Raw genomic sequence first — 17,974 nt, forward strand, 5'->3', positions numbered from 1 at the left:
CAGTAGGAGAGGAGGCAGCACCAGAAGTCGGCTGAACAGGGTCAGAAGGAACCGTCCGGACTTGAGGAGTCGGAATGATCTATTTCGGCCCAGAAGCATCAGAAGTCGGCTTCTTTGGAGGCACCTGAGAAGACCCTTCCCCCAAAGCCTTTGCCGATAAGTTGTGTAGCCGTCGCCTTCTTAGCCCTACGGAAGGCCTTCATGGAGTCCGTAGATTTCACCATTTCTAAAAAAAGAACCAGGAAAACAAAATTACAAATAAGTAAGGGATAAATCATCAAATAATAGAAGAAAGCCATTAGAAAAAGAAGTCGGACACTACCCAGCTCAGCACGGAGGAGGGAAGAATCTCCTAGAAACCTCTTTGTGTCCAGATGAGGAGGCTCCCCCTAGTTCTCCTCTAAAACACCCACAAAGGCCTGTTCAACCTCATCCAGACTCTCCCAAGAATACTTAGTAGCCACTATATCTTTTTGCCAACACAAAGGGAAGTTCGGCTCGTCATTCTCATCTAAAAAGAAAGGTCGGGCATTCTCGACAGCTCAGACCTTAAAGTAATAGTTCTTAAAATCCCGAAATGACTCATCATACATAGAAAACACTTTTTTCCCCTGAGTAGCTCGGAACGAAACCCAAGAAGCCTTTTTCTTGGCTACTCCAGGCTTGGTCAACACAAACAGATAAAGGAAAAGAGATACGGTAGGTCGGACACCTAACTCTTGGCACAATAGCTTAAAAATCTTAATGAAGGCCCAAGAGTTCGGATCAAGCTGGAAAGGAGCCACGTTGCAAGTCCATAACAGTTCGGTCTCAAAAGCAGTAAAAGGGATGGTGATGTTCAGCAGACTAAAGAAATAGTCATAAGCATAAAAGAAGGGGCGTTCTCTCTGAGTCAAAGAGGGGAAACTAACCCTCTCCTCAGGAAGGGGCGACAGCAGCTCATAGTTCTTTTCATCGTCTCTATTGCTACAAATCTTATGGAATCTCCTAAGCCTCTCACAGTACTCCAGATCGGCCACGATAACACACATCAGGACTATAGAGTCCAGCCAGTCGGCCATGCCGTCAGGGATCTTGGTAGACATCTCAACAATACTTTTTCGGGAAGACATACAGCAAACTACACCTACAGCAAAGGAAGATAGCAAAGGGGTCACTACTAAACAACTCAGACAAAATCAAAAAAGAGAAGGAACAACCAATAAACACAAAGTTGGGGCAGCAAAAAGGGCACCCCCGGATTTACGAAAACAAGGAATATTCAGCAAACCCAAGGGCACCCTTTGGAGGCAACAACAGAACAAGAACCCAGAAAAAGGAAATAATGCAAAAATCGGAACCCTAACCAGCCTTAACCCTCTTGAACGTGCAAGGAGTTCAACCTAACTACCAGCATTCCTTCATACAAACAGCAAAAAAGCAAAAACCCTACAAATTCTCCAAAGCAAAACTACCAATAGCAACAGAAACCTAAAAGGCACACCTCTCCCCAAAACAAAAGCAGCAGGAAAAATCACAACGTTGATAAAAAACAAAGACGCAATCTTTTTACGGAAAGGATCAAACCTTCTCAAAGGAAAAGATCAAAAATGTAGAAGACGGACATGCAACAGTAAAAGTATACATAAAAGCGACTATCAAAGCATAAGAAGGAAAAAGAAAATACCAACCTGCAGAGAAGAGGGAACAGGAGCGATAATTAACTAACAAAATTGATGATGACAAACATTAACTTTATTGGGCTAATTATCCAATTAGTTTTGATTATTTTGGTTAAGTGATGCAGGCCAAAATTCAATGTTGCAGCAGCCCAAATAAATAAAATAAAAATTAGAAGTTTCCATAGTGTGCAACACTTACAAACAAAGCCCAAAAGAAAAATAACAAAGATATCAAATGGGCTGAATGGTAAGTGAACTAAATCTGAGCCCAATACATTTCTCTCAAGCTGATCCCTCCAAAGCCAATGTTCACTTCATTCGGTCAGACTTAGAGAAGAGAGAGAGAGCTTTGTTCATAAGTCATTTACCAAAGAAGAAAGAAAGAGAAGGGTTAAGCAAAAAGGTTGAGGTCTAATCACCACATCAAACCATATCAAACTAAGTCAGAAGCTAAAGGTGATTCATTTCCTTTTGCATGCATCTTACTTTCTTCTCTCCTTCTCCAACCCTCTGCCATTCCAATTTGAGATAAATAGAAAAAGAGATTTCTGATAAACACTACTGTGAATCAAAGGCCAAGATTGTTTCTTGGGGACAAAGTAGTATCTCAAGGGTTCAGATCTGGGTTTACCATTGAAAATATTTTTTTCTCTGCTATCCTAAGGCTTTCAGTCAAGAAAGAGGGTCAGATCCAAAGTTCCTAATTTGAGGATTAATGGAATAAAGTGAAAAGGTAAGATGGTATCACACAACTCGAGGAGTTGACTCAGAGGAAAACAACTCAACAACATGCAAGGAGATACAAAAAGAAAATTTTTCATCCTTCTGAAGATAAGGAGAGAGAACCAGGTTTTGAGTTTTTTGTTCTGAGAAGTCTTCTCTGAGGAGAGTTCATCAACTTGGACAGTACTTTCTAGTCAAAGAAGCATTCCGCCAGAATGAGGAACCAAATCAGAGTCAAGTAAATCTAGTTCATCACATAGCAACAGAGGTTGTTGAAGCAATCAATCTCCTTCATATTTTACATAATGTAATTTTATTTTTCAATGTATATTTTTCTGTAATTTCTTGAGTGAAAAAAGGCTGAAAGAGAGGAATCAAGAAAAAGCATATGAATGATAAAAGGCTGAGTGATACATTTGAGTGAAAAGCCTAGAGTGATTTCAGATTTTTTTTATGATGGTTTTTTGTCTTGTATCCAGTACCAGTGAGGTACTCCTTTCTTAGTTGGGTAAGTACTAAGAGTGAAGAGTTAGGTATTAGCATAGCCAAGTCAAGTTAGGTTAGAACATGAGAGGAAGAGGATTGTGTCAATCCTGTGGAATTAGTGTATGTAATACTTTAGCTATAGTGGAAATTCCACCACTATTGTAGTGGAGACTGGATGTAGGTTGCATTGCACAAGGCAACTGGACCAGGATACATGATGGTGTCAGCTTCTCTCTTCCCTTCTCTGTTCTGTTTTCTAATATTTATGAGACAAAAAGAAATTGTCTCATAAATTTTTCGCTGCTGAGTTCAAACAGATTCATATTGAAAGTTTGTAATTAAAGGGTTATTTCATTAAAGTAAAAGAAGGCCATAGATTCAACCCCCTTCTCTAAGCCTTCTACAACCTTTAGTCCAATAATGACGTATGATCATGCAAAGAGGTAATGGATGATATCATGCCTTTTGATGACGTTCAGCTTGACCCGAATTTTGAAGACCTAGAGTATTATTTCCACACCTTTTTTATGACGTTGATTAACATCATTAGGAGTAATTAGCTATTAACTATATACATATATTTAATAGCTAACTACTCCTAATGATGTTAATCAACGTGTTATGTATGTACATAAAAGCTTTATTATCAAAGAATGGCTACAATAGAAAGAGAAAAATGCCCAACAGAAAATAACAACGCGCGTAACAACTTGGAGAGAAATGGAAAAACAACTTAATTGAGCCGAGGTGAAACTTAAGGGTGTGTAATATCATTGTAAATATTCTTCTATTTAAATATTCTCTCTTCTTATCTAATTGAATTCTTCTTCTCTCCCAAATTCGTGAGTGTATTTTGAAATTGCAGGTGGAATCACCACTTTTATACTTGCAATTTACTATATTAATTGAGACATTCATTTTTCACTCTTTGTAATTGAGCTTCTGAACTTCATTATTTCAACCTCCATATATTCATTCATTTTGCAATCATATTGATGCTGGCTAGATGTCGGTTTAGAAATTCACAAGTTATAAAACTCGAATTTTGTCAATAGTATAATTTTAAATTGACAAATAATCCTATCAAAATTTAGTAAGGTTGTCAAAATTCAAATCAAATAACCAAAAAAATTTTAAATTTTAGATCGTTCTCCCATAGAATTGCACGTATCATTGGCTATGAGAGATTGGAGGTTGTGATAGCAATAAACAAGAATTGAAATAACAAAAAATTAAATAACGAGCAATGAGAAAAAGATAAAGGGAATGAAACTAAAGGCAATTAAGGTAAATGAAAGGAAATTCAAATGGCAAAAAGATATTAGCAAGGGTTGAGAGTCAAAGTTTCTTATCCTAGTCATTGACCACAAACATAGCAATCATGAAGAATTAATCTCACTTAGTCAATCTCTAATATTGGGAGTAAGTCAAATAGGTATGATTGATCTCAATCTACAAATTCTAACCAACTCACTAATTAGGCTTAGTGAAAGGATATCGTTAGTGGAATCCAAATTAACTAACAACCCTAAATTACCAATCAATATCGGATATCAATGACTCAAGATCACCTAAGTCCTCAATCCCAAGTCAAGAATGAGAAAAACTACTCTATAACTAAAAGAGGCATTTTATCAAACACTTGGTAGGCATAAAAGAAAATCATCATAAATTGCATGAATTAACTAAAATTAAGACAATCTACTAAGAGAATTCAACCAAAACAACTCAATTAAACATCAACAGAACATAAAACATGAAATTCATTAATATAAACCAAGAATTCACAAGTTCATAAACTAGCAAAAGAAAGTAAGATAAATACTACTAAAGTCTAAGAGAATTAAATTGCAAGAATAAGTAAACAAGTATCAAAACTACAATTAAACAAGGCTAAAATCTAAAATTAATGAGAAAATTAAGTAAAACCTAAGAAAAAGTGTGTAAAATGTAAGTGTATGAGTGTGTGTTCATCCCCTCCTCTTGGCACCAAAAACACTTCAGAATATAGGAATTGGGGTCTTTTTGGAAGCCCGAAACGAGGATGCACGTGTTCATTAAACCAGGCATGTGGAGGTTTTTTGCTCAAGCGGAAAAGGTCTTGCGCACGCGAGAGAATGCTACTCACACGAGAAAGTAGCACACGCGGGGAAGCTCCTATAACACCCTAATTACCCTAAGCCTTACCTCATTCCGTAAAGTAAAGGATAATTAAATGTCATGACAATTCTAAGGCTTATACGATAATATATATAGAAAGAGATAGTAATTCTAGAAGCCTGATGAAGAAATGAGCTCAAAAACAGAGTTTCAAAAGCGCAAAACGTTCACAAGAAGCTACAAGCCTAAATGCACAAGATATAGATACAAGATAACAAAGTATATGTAGATACATAAACATAATAGTCATAGAGTACTAGCCTGTCACCATCACGCAACTCACCAGGGTGGGTTATGACCTGCATTTGAAAAACAACAACAGAATATGGTATGAGAACAGGAGATTATCAGTATGGTAACAGTGCCCAGTAATGTAAGATATAAGATTTCGGGACGCCAGAGGCAATCCTATAACTTTACATCAAGCATATGATTCAACTTATAATTAAATTTAAATAAATCCATAAATTGGTCATCTAACTTAGGGATTTCTAATCTAACATTTACACCGCTGTCTTACAGCCTTCGCCAACCTAACCTCCATGTGATCCCATCGCCACCACCTTTCGAACCTCCCCAATCTCAGTAGAAAACACAAGTAATAGCAATACAAGTAAAACACAAGTAGAATCATGTATATCAAGTAATTCAAGAAGCAATTAAGCATGTTATACAATTAGGCACAACAATGCAAGTCGGCAAAGCAAGCAAACATATAGAATATGCACATGGTGAATGCCTGTCCTATCTGGCTATGATATCATATTGTCGGTTCAATTGCCAACCTGACACATTCCCACGGGAATGTCATCTTTTGGTCATGAATATAAGTGGGATCCCCCCATGGATATAGTGTCGGGCACACTACCCATAGATATAATTACGGGCATACTCTTGTGATCTGAAAGGATGCGAGTGGGATACTCAGCCACAGACCTCACATCTCAACGTAAGTGGGATTAACCAACCATCCTTATGCTGGCACCACGACCTCAACAAGCGGGATTAACCAACCACCCTTGCCAGGCGCATAGCGACTTAACAAAATTCAGTACATAATAGGATTCACCCAAAATTCTCAACATTCAACAAATTCCCATTCACTCGAGTTTTCAAACTTGCCTTAACCACCAATAGTTCTCAAGTTTTCCAGATTCATCATCAATACGGTACTTTGTCATTGATGAACAGATATTTTGTACACTTTTTGGCATTGTTTTCTCAGTGTTTTTAGTATGTTTTGTTAAGTTTTATTATGTTCTAGTAGGTTTTAGTGCAAAAATCACTTTTTAGATACTACTTTGAGTCTTTGTGGTTTTTCTATGATTTTAGATGATTTTTGGGTAAATCTGGCAAGTTTTGGAAAAGTCTGATTCAGAGGCAAAGAAAGGACTGCAGACACTGTCAACGCCTAACCTCCGTGTATTCAATCAGGCATTTCTGGAGCTACAGAGGTCCAATTGATGCGCTCTCAACGGCGTTAGAAAGTTAACTTCTAAGGCTTTGGAAATGAAGGCCCAAAACAGGCGTTGAATGCCCAACTTACCCCCTTTCTAGTGTTCAACTCCCCAAGAGAAGCAAGGCCAGTGTTGAACACCCAAACCTGGTGTTCTGATGAGCGGATATTTTATACACGTTTTGGCATCATTTTCTGTGTGTTCTTAGCATGTTTTGTTAAAGTTTTATTAAGTTTTAGTAGGTTTTAGTGCAAAAATCACTTTTTGGATGCTATATTGAGTCTTTGTGGTTTTTCTATAATTTTAGGTGAATTTTGGGCGATTCTGGCAAGTATTGGAAAAGTCTGATTCAGAGACAGAGAAAGGACTGCAGATGCTGCCGGATTCTAACCTCCATGCACTTGAAAGAGCATTTCTAGAGCTACAGAGATTTAAATGACGCACTCTTAACCACTTTGGAAAGCTAACTTCCAGGACTTTCTAGCAATATATAACAGTCCATACTTTGCTTTGGAAATGAAGGTCCAAAATGGGCGTTGAATGCCCATTTCACCCCTTTTCTGGCGTCCAACGCCCAAAAGGGATCAAGCTTGGCATTTGGACGCCCAAAAGGGACCAAGGCTGGCGTCCAACGCCCCAAGAGAATCCCCAACCCGTGGATACACCCCAGGCTCAGCCCAAACACTCACCAAGTGGGCCCGAGGAGTTGATTTTCGCACCATTAGTCCAGTTTATCTCAATTCTGTAATCCTTAGTTATTAGATTAGTATAAATATAAAAATGATCACCATTGTTAGGGATCTTTGCCCTTTCGCACTTTACCATATTATTTTCTGTAAGCTATGAGCAACTAAACCTCCTAAGTTAGGGTTAGGAGCTCTGCTGATTCTTATGGATTAATAATATTACTATTTCTATTTCAATACATGTCTGATTCTAATCCTTATGCATTCTTGTTCTTCAATCTAATGATTCAAGGGTGAACAATGACAATCATCCTTGTTCTACATGGGTTTCGTGCAATTCCTGACCCGAATAACGTTGAACTAAAGCTAGAAACTGCATTGCGGATTCCAAGAGAGTACCTGGGCAACTTTGGATACGTGACATGAAATCCCGTTGACCGTGGGTAAGTGAAGTCTCTGTGGCACTAAGGCTAGAATAAAAAAAGTAGCATTCTCTAATCCAAAAGATCCGACCTTGTCTGTGGTATTTGGAGTAGGATCACGAAGGGGAATAGATTACTTAGAGCTTCACCTTCTGCTATGGTGAGAAACCATGGGGTGACTTGATGAGAGGACATGAGTTACTCCAATATGGTGGATTGTTGTAGTAGAGGATGTTAACTTGATGAGAGGACATGAGTTAATCACTTACGGCTGCTATTGAATGAATCATTCGTTATTGAAGTAGATAGTAAAAAAAGTTAATCCGGAAAGATAAAGCATCTCCGAAGCCTTAACTAAATTCCTATCACTGTTTTCACATCAATCTGGATTTCCTTTCTTTATTATTTTGTTTATGTTTTCAACCAACCAACCATCTTTTCTAATCGCCTGACTAAGATTTGCAAGATAGCCATTGCTTGCTCAATTTGACAATCCTCGTGGGATTCGACCCTCACTCTCCTGAGGTATTACTTGGACGACCCGGTGTACTTGCCGGTCAAGCTATGGGAAATTCAATTTTCCCGCACTACGTTCAATGCCCCAAAGGGAGCAAGGACGCACCAAATCACCCTGGACGCCCACTCACTCAACCTGGACACAAAGCTCAGCCTAAAACACTCACCAAGTGAGCCCAGAAGTGGATTTTTGCACCTTTAGCCTAATTTATCTTGTTTTTGTAATCTCTAGTTATTAGATTAGTATATATAAGAGAAGATCACCCATGTTTAAGATCATCATCATATCTTCTCCCACTATAGCCGAATTACATATATTATTTTCTGTAAAGTATGAGTAACTAAACCTCCTAAGTTAAGGATAGGAGCTCTGTTGATTCCTATGGATTAATGTTATTACTTTTCTACTTTAATATATGTTTGATTCCATTCTATGATGTATTTTCATTCTTCATCCTTATGAATCTGGGGTGAAACTAGCATATAACCTCTTATTCTACATGGGTTCTTGCGGATCCTTAGTCGGACTGTATTGAGCTACAGCTTGAGAATGCATCACAGGTTCCAATAGAGTATCTGGGCTGATTGGGATAAGTGACATAAAATCTCATTAGTCATAGGTAATTGAGGTCTCTGTGGCATTAAGGATATAAATCTAAGCATCAAGCTCCGATTCAGAAGATCTAACCTTATTTGTGGCATTTTGAGTTGGATCACCAGAGAATGAATTGCGGAGCTTCACCCTCGTTCAGATTGAATGACCATTAGCACCAGCTTTTGATGTGGATCAGAGGAGATTAATGACCACTAGTACCGACTTTAATCACTTGTAACCTTGTCATTGAATAAATCATCCATTATTAGAGTAGTCAGTAAGAAGCATCAATCCGAAAGAATAAGCATCTCCGAGGCCTTAACTGATTTTCTACCATTGTTCTACACCATTTAGTAACTCTTTATTTGCTATTTTGTTTTATGCATTTAACACAACAACCATCTTTTCTATCTGCCTGACTAAGACCTGCAGGATAATCACTGCTTACTCAATCCGATAATCCTCATGGAATTCGACCCTCACTCACCTTAGGAATTACTTCGACAACCCGGTGCACTTGCCAGTTCAGCTGTGGGAAATTCGATCCCGCACCAGTCATAATACACCGAAAATCCATCCTCAGAACTTCAGAGGCCTAAGGTTCTGTCTTCTAATCATATAATAGAAAAGCTCATTCTAAGTTACCTAATTCACTCCCATCATTCTCCAAGTCTGATTGCTAGTTATAAGTCCTAAACAGTGATTAAAGAAGTTTAGAAAACTAGAGAACCACTTAGAATTGAAAGGAAATTTAGTTTTCAACAAAACAGGGCATTCGCATACGCATGCATGGTGCCGCGTACGCGAGGAGGCAAGTCAGAAATGATCATACGCGTATCATGCCATGGGGCTGCGTACACGTCCTTGAGTTTTTGCTCATTCTGTGTACGCATGCATGTGCCGTGTACGCGAGAAGGCTTGGCAGAGACGCATGTCTGCATACGAAGGTTTCCGCATATGCATGCACTCCCAGACTTGTAAACTTTTGTGAAGTTGCAGAAATTAGATTTTTATACCGAACTTTCAACATTCATAACTTCCTCTACAAAATTCTATTTTTCTCAAACTTTATATCATTTTAAAACTCTTTGAATCATCTTTAAGTTGAAGCAACTTTCAACCAATTTCAAAAATAGAGACTCAAGTTATGATCCACCAAAAAGTTCACTAAAAACATATTTTTACCAAAAATGACAATTCTCTAGTTTTCCAAAACTTCCAAAACCAAAACAACTCAAAACATACCCAAACATCATAAAACACTACCTCCTACATCAATTTACCATTTCACAGCATTTTCCTCAATCAAAAACCTATTTCACTCATTCTCTTCCACCTCTTTCTATCACAAATCAACAAAATTCACAATTTAGAATCAATATCTAAACCTCAACAATTTTCATACAAATTTAACTTGTCATATACATTATTCACCACCATTCAATATTAACATCGACCACAATATGCAAAACCCAATATCATCCTAAATATTCATCATCAAACAATAACACTCAACACCATAAGTCATCAATTCCATCACAATCTCCAAAAATCATTATACATTATCAACAATTCAAACCTATCCTATGGTCCACTAGCCTAAGTGTCCAGAAATATTAAATATAGAGGAAACCAAAATCATACCTTAACCAATTCTCAATATGTACAAGAACCCAATATTTGAGTCCAAACAAGCTTTCAATCATAACCAAGCCACCAACTCAAATCCAAATGCTTCCAAATTACCAAGACAACTCCAACAAGCACCAATGCTCAAACTAACATCATATATTTCATCAAAATCAATACCTAATATTCACAATATATCAAAATACAAGGGTTTTTGAGAAACCTCACTTTATCTACAGAAATCGAGGATGAAACCCAACAATTCCTCACTAATGGTTAGCACCTAAACAACCAAAACACAAAAATTCACTCAAAACCAAAATCTTAAATTCGAAATTCACAAGGGCTGATAAATGGGCAGGGATTTCCAAAATCTTACCAACTTGGTTAGATGAAACTAACGGGCTCGGTGAGAGCTTCGTGTGGCCGCAAACCGTTCACGAATCAGAGCACCGTAGCTCAAGATACATGTAATTAAAGAAGAGAATGAATAGTGTATTCCCTCTTCTTCAATGCAGCTGCTAGGTTTAGTGTTTAGTGAGTTATGAGGCTGAAATGGGTTCATTTGTGTGTTTATATATGTTGGGCATGGGCCCAACTTGGGCCGGTCCAACCTGTTAGCACTTTTGGCCCAATTTTAGGCCAAACATTTAAAATTAATGCCCGGTTTTCAACTTTAATGATTTTCCTAAGTTTTTCTACAGTTTTTTTTTGCTCTTCCACAGTACCAAATAGATTTAAGCCGGTGCTGCCGGCTAATTTACCAATACATATTTTTACGTAATTTTTTCGTAGAAAATTACATTTTCCAACTCAGAAAAATCTATTGAGTCCAAATATCAAATTTAAATTTTTTAATTAATATTATAAATTTTTGGAACCTATTTTAGGCAATTAAATTAATTAATTAAGTAGTTAATTAATTGCAGTTCTTACATTCTTCCCAGCAAATAAGAAATTTTTTCCCAAAATTTATTGATTACTGAGAATAACTTGGGATAATCCTTTCGCATCTCAAACTCAAATTCCCAAGTGTGCTCTTTCACTCCTACTCTCTTCCAAGCTATCTTAACCAACAGAACTTTCTTTCTACGCAACTTCTTCACACTAATGTAGTCAACCCGCATCGGTGTTACTTGAAAAGTCAGGTTCTCCTTCAACTTAACCAATTCAGGCTCTAACACATGAGCCGCATCCAACGTATACTTATGGAGTTGTGACATGTGGAATACGTCATGTAAGTTAGACAAACGCAGCGGCAAGGCTACTTGATATGCCACCGGCCTGACTTGTCTCAAAATCTCAAACGGTCTTATATACCTTGGATTCAACTTCTTCATCTTAATCACTCTTCCAATTCCTTTTGTCCGAGTAACCCTTAGAAATACATGCTCACCCATTTCAAATTCCAATGGTTTTCTTCTCTGATCTGTATAACTCTTCTATCGGCTTTACGCAGTTAAGATTCTGGCCCTAATCTGTTTGACCTTCTCAGTGATTTCTGCTACCAAATCTGGCCCTAACATACTTGCTTCACCGGCTTCATTGCAATACAGTGGAGACTGGCACTTCCATTCATACAAAGCCTCATACGGAGCCATTCCAATGCTCGCATGAAAGCTGTTATTGTACGCAAACTTCACCAATGGCATGTAACAATCCCAACTTACCGGTTGATCCAAAACACATACTTTTAGCATATCCTCCAACATCTGAATAGTCCGTTCTGACTATCCATCTGTTTGCAGATGATATGTGATGAGCGGATAATTTATACGCTTTTTGGCATTGTTTTTAGTGTGCTTTTAGTATATTTTAGTTAGTTTTATTATATTTTATTAGTTTTTAATTAAAATTTATATTTCTAGACTTTACTATGAGTTTGTATATTTTTCTGTGATTTCAGGTATTTTCTGGCTGAAATTGAGGGACCTGAGCAAAAATCTGATTCAGAGGCTGAAGAAGGACTGCAGATGCTGTTGGATTCTGACCTCCCTGCACTCAAAGTAGATTTGGAGCTACGAAAGACCAATTGGCGTGCTCTTAATTGCGTTAGAAAGTAGACATCTTGGGCTTTCCAGAAATATATAATAGTCTATACTTTGCCCAAGATTTGATGGCCCAAATTGGCGTTCAAAGTCAGCATAGAAATTCTGGCGTCAAAACGCCAGAACTGGCATAAAAGCTGGAGTTAAATGCCCAAACTGGCACAAAAGCTGGCGTTTAACTCCAAGAAAATACAAGGGTTTTTGAGAAACCTCACTTTATCTACAGAAATCGAGGATGAAACCCAACAATTCCTCACTAATGGTTAGCACCTAAACAACCAAAACACAAAAATTCACTCAAAACCAAAATCTTAAATTCGAAATTCACAAGGGCTGATAAATGGGCAGGGATTTCCAAAATCTTACCAACTTGGTTAGATGAAACTAACGGGCTCGGTGAGAGCTTCGTGTGGCCGCAAACCGTTCACGAATCAGAGCACCGTAGCTCAAGATACATGTAATTAAAGAAGAGAATGAATAGTGTATTCCCTCTTCTTCAATGCAGCTGCTAGGTTTAGTGTTTAGTGAGTTATGAGGCTGAAATGGGTTCATTTGTGTGTTTATATATGTTGGGCATGGGCCCAACTTGGGCCGGTCCAACCTGTTAGCACTTTTGGCCCAATTTTAGGCCAAACATTTAAAATTAATGCCCGGTTTTCAACTTTAATGATTTTCCTAAGTTTTTCTACAGTTTTTTTTTGCTCTTCCACAGTACCAAATAGATTTAAGCCGGTGCTGCCGGCTAATTTACCAATACATATTTTTACGTAATTTTTTCGTAGAAAATTACATTTTCCAACTCAGAAAAATCTATTGAGTCCAAATATCAAATTTAAATTTTTTAATTAATATTATAAATTTTTGGAACCTATTTTAGGCAATTAAATTAATTAATTAAGTAGTTAATTAATTGCAGTTCTTACATTCTTCCCAGCAAATAAGAAATTTTTTCCCAAAATTTATTGATTACTGAGAATAACTTGGGATAATCCTTTCGCATCTCAAACTCAAATTCCCAAGTGTGCTCTTTCACTCCTACTCTCTTCCAAGCTATCTTAACCAACAGAACTTTCTTTCTACGCAACTTCTTCACACTAATGTAGTCAACCCGCATCGGTGTTACTTGAAAAGTCAGGTTCTCCTTCAACTTAACCAATTCAGGCTCTAACACATGAGCCGCATCCAACGTATACTTATGGAGTTGTGACATGTGGAATACGTCATGTAAGTTAGACAAACGCAGCGGCAAGGCTACTTGATATGCCACCGGCCTGACTTGTCTCAAAATCTCAAACGGTCTTATATACCTTGGATTCAACTTCTTCATCTTAATCACTCTTCCAATTCCTTTTGTCCGAGTAACCCTTAGAAATACATGCTCACCCATTTCAAATTCCAATGGTTTTCTTCTCTGATCTGTATAACTCTTCTATCGGCTTTACGCAGTTAAGATTCTGGCCCTAATCTGTTTGACCTTCTCAGTGATTTCTGCTACCAAATCTGGCCCTAACATACTTGCTTCACCGGCTTCATTGCAATACAGTGGAGACTGGCACTTCCATTCATACAAAGCCTCATACGGAGCCATTCCAATGCTCGCATGAAAGCTGTTATTGTACGCAAACTTCACCAATGGCATGTAACAATCCCAACTTACCGGTTGATCCAAAACACATACTTTTAGCATATCCTCCAACATCTGAATAGTCCGTTCTGACTATCCATCTGTTTGCAGATGATATGTGATGAGCGGATAATTTATACGCTTTTTGGCATTGTTTTTAGTGTGCTTTTTGGATATTTTAGTTAGTTTTATTATATTTTATTAGTTTTTAATTAAAATTTATATTTCTAGACTTTACTATGAGTTTGTATATTTTTCTGTGATTTCAGGTATTTTCTGGCTGAAATTGAGGGACCTGAGCAAAAATCTGATTCAGAGGCTGAAGAAGGACTGCAGATGCTGTTGGATTCTGACCTCCCTGCACTCAAAGTAGATTTGGAGCTACGAAAGACCAATTGGCGTGCTCTTAATTGCGTTAGAAAGTAGACATCTTGGGCTTTCCAGAAATATATAATAGTCTATACTTTGCCCAAGATTTGATGGCCCAAATTGGCGTTCAAAGTCAGCATAGAAATTCTGGCGTCAAAACGCCAGAACTGGCATAAAAGCTGGAGTTAAATGCCCAAACTGGCACAAAAGCTGGCGTTTAACTCCAAGAACAGTCTCTACACGTGAAAGCTTCAATGATCAGCCCAAGCACACACCAAGTGGGCCCTGAAGTGGATTCTGCATCATTTACTCATTTCTGTAAACCCTAGGTTACTAGTTTTCTACAAATAGGACCTTTTGCTATTGTATTTGATATACTTTTACACACTTGATCATACTTTGATAGACCTTTTCACGCTTTGGAAGGCTGGCCATTCGGCCATGCCTAGACCTTTTGTTCTTATGTATTTTCAACGTTGGAGTTTCTACACACCAAAGATTAAGGTATGGAGCTATGCTGTTCTTCATGAATTAATGTAAAGTACTACTGTTTTTCTATTCAATTCACGCCTACTTCTTCTCTAAGATATACACTCGTTCTTCAACTTGATGAATGTGATGATCCATGGCACTCATCATCATTCTCACCTATGAACGCGTGCCTGAGAACCACTTCCGTTCTACATGCAATCAAGCTTGAATGTGTATCTCTTGGGTTTCTAATCTAAGATTAGAACCTTCGTGGTATAGGCTAGAATTATTGGCGGCCATGCCTGAGATCCAGAAAGTCTAAACCTTGTCTGTGGTATTTCGAGTAGGATCTGGGAAGGGATGACTATGACGAGCTTCAAACTCGCGAGTGTTGGGCGTGTGACAGACGCAAAAGGATCAATGGATCCTATTCCAACATGATCGAGAACCAACAACTGATTAGCCGTATGGTGACAGCGCATTTAAAACATTTTCACTGAGAGGACGGGAAGTAGCCATTGACAACGATGATGCCCAACATAAAGTTTGCCATGGAAAGGAATATGAATGATTGGAAGGAGGCAATAGGAAAGCAGAGGTTCAGAAGGAACAAAGCATCTTCATACGCTTATCTGAAATTTCTACCAATGAATTACATAAGTATCTCTATCTTTATTTTATGTTTTATTCATCTTTTAATTATCAATCCTCCATAACCATTTGAATCTGCCTGACTGAGATTTACAAGATGACCATAGCTTGCTTCAAGCCGACAGTCTCCGTGGGATCGACCCTTACTCACGTAAGGTTTATTACTTGGACGACCCAGTGCACTTGCTGGTTAGTTGTGCGGAGTTGTGACAAAGAGTTGAGATTACAATTGTGCATACCAAGTTGTTGGCGCCATTGATGATCACAATTTTGTGCACCAAGTTTTTGGCGCCGTTGCTGGGGAACAAACAATCCCCGCGCAACCAAGTTTTTGGCGCCGTTGCCGGGGATTGTTCGAGTTTGGACAACTGACAGTTCATCTTGTTGCTTAGATTAGGTAATTTTATTTTATATTTAAGCTTTTTACTTTTTATTTTCGAAAAAAAAATTTTCAAAAATACAAAAATATTTCTATTCTGTTCTTCAGAGTTTTTAAGAATGAATTCTAGAGTTTCATGATGATTTGTTGAAGCCTGGCTGGCTGTGAAGCCATGTCTAATCTTTTGGACCGAGGTTTCAACTTATCATCATAAGAGCTTGATGATTTCTACCAATTTTGCTGTTGAAAGTAATGATCTGCTAAAGCTTGGCTGGCCATTGGCCATGTCTAGTGTTTTGGACCGAGGCTTTCACTGAAAGCTTGGCTGGCTAGTAAGCCATGTCTAATTCTTGAACCGGTGTTTTAGACTAACATTGTAATGATTCCTGGAATTCTCATTAAAAATTTTGAATCCCTTTATTTTCCTTTCCATATAATTTTCGAAAAATCACAAAAAAATTTATAAAATCTTAAAATCAAAAATATTTTATGTTTCTAGTTTGAGTCAAGTGTCAATTTTTAAGTTTGGTATCAATTGTATTCTTCTAATTTTCGAAAATTACATGCATTATGTTCTTCATTGATCTTCAAGTTGTTCTTGATGATTTCAGTGCTCTGATCTTTAATTTCTCTTATTTTGTGTCTTTTGTTGTTTCTTACATGCATTTTTAAATTATTATAGTCCTTAGTATACAAATTTCTGAGTTTGATGTCTTGCATGCATTGTTTATTTGATCTTAGTTGCATCCTTTTTATTATTGTGTCTCATCATTAAAAATTCAAAAAAAAATTTCAAAATTATGTCTTTTCAAGTCAATAATACAGAGAATTGAAGATTCAGAACATTCAGCAGAGGAATCACACAGAAAAAGCTAGGCGTTCAAAACGCCCAGTGAAGAAGAAAAACTGGCATTTAAACGCCAGCCAGGGTAAACGCCCAGAAAGGTAGCATTTTGGGCGTTAAACGCCAGAATGGATGCCATTCTGGGCGTTTAACGCCAGGAGGACACTAGAGGGAAGATTTTGTTTTTAATTCAAATCTTTCTCAAATATTCATAATTTTTAAAAATCAAATCTTTTTTCAAATCATATCTTTTCAATCATACCTTTTCAAAATCAATTTCTTTTCAATTTTTTATTTATTACTATTTTCGAAAATTCTTGCTACAATTAGTGATTTAATTCAAAAGTTTCAAGTTGTTACTTGCCTATTAAGAAAGGATCAAAAGTTTTAATTCTAGAATCATATCTTTTAATTTCTTGTTGGTCAAGTAATCAACTTTAATTTTAAAAAAACTTTCTTCTTTTAAATTTGATTCTCAATCATATCTTCTCAATCATATTTTTTCAATCACATCTTTTTCAAAATTAAGTTTCAATCATATCTTTTTGATTTCTAATTTCAAAATCTTTTCCAAAAATCACTTAATTTCTTTCACAATCTTAGTTTTCGAAAATCATTTACCAAATTTTCAAAATTTCTTTCAATTATTTCAAAATCTTTTACTTTAATTTTGAAAATTCTTCCCCTCTTCTCAAATCCTTCTATTTAAAGGACTAACACTCCTCCTCAATGTATAATTCGAACTCTATCCCTCTTGATAAGTTCAAATTCTTTCTTCTCTACCCTCTCCTTCTATTCTTCTTTACCTCTGACACCTCAAGGAATCTCTATACTGTGACATAGAGGATTCTATATTTTCTTCTCCTCCCTTTTCATATGAGCAGGAGCAAGGACAAAGGCATTCTTGTTGAAGCTGATCCTGAACCTTAAAGGACCTTGAAGAGAAAGCTAAGAGAAGCTAAAGTACAACTCTCTATAGAGGACCTAACAGAACTTTTCAAACAAGAAGAAGTCATGGCAGCCAAAAACAACAACAATGAACGTGCTTGGTGACTTTACTGTACCTACTCCTGACTTCTATGGGAGAAGCATCTCAATCCCTGCCATTGGAGCAAACAACTTTGAGCTTAAGCCTCAATTAGTTTCTCTGATGCAACAGAATTGCAAGTTTTATGGACTTCCATTGGAAGATCCTCATCAGTTCTTAGCTGAATTCTTGCAAATCTGTGACAATGTCAAGACCAATGGGGTTG

At 37.2% G+C, this 17,974-nt stretch overlaps 1 protein-coding gene across 1 annotated transcript; it reads right to left on the reverse strand.

The window, feature by feature from the left end:
* On the reverse strand, nt 12,600-13,770 carry LOC107648184. The gene is made up of 2 exons (XM_016352161.1): nt 13,354-13,770; nt 12,600-12,653 (listed from the first exon to the last, which is right to left on the reverse strand). Exons 1-2 carry the CDS (start codon nt 13,768-13,770, stop codon nt 12,600-12,602), a joined length of 471 nt encoding a protein of 156 aa, XP_016207647.1.

The sequence above is a fragment of the Arachis ipaensis genome, chromosome B01, assembly GCF_000816755.2.
Source record: "Arachis ipaensis cultivar K30076 chromosome B01, Araip1.1, whole genome shotgun sequence".
In the NCBI taxonomy this organism is placed as follows: domain Eukaryota; kingdom Viridiplantae; phylum Streptophyta; class Magnoliopsida; order Fabales; family Fabaceae; genus Arachis; species Arachis ipaensis.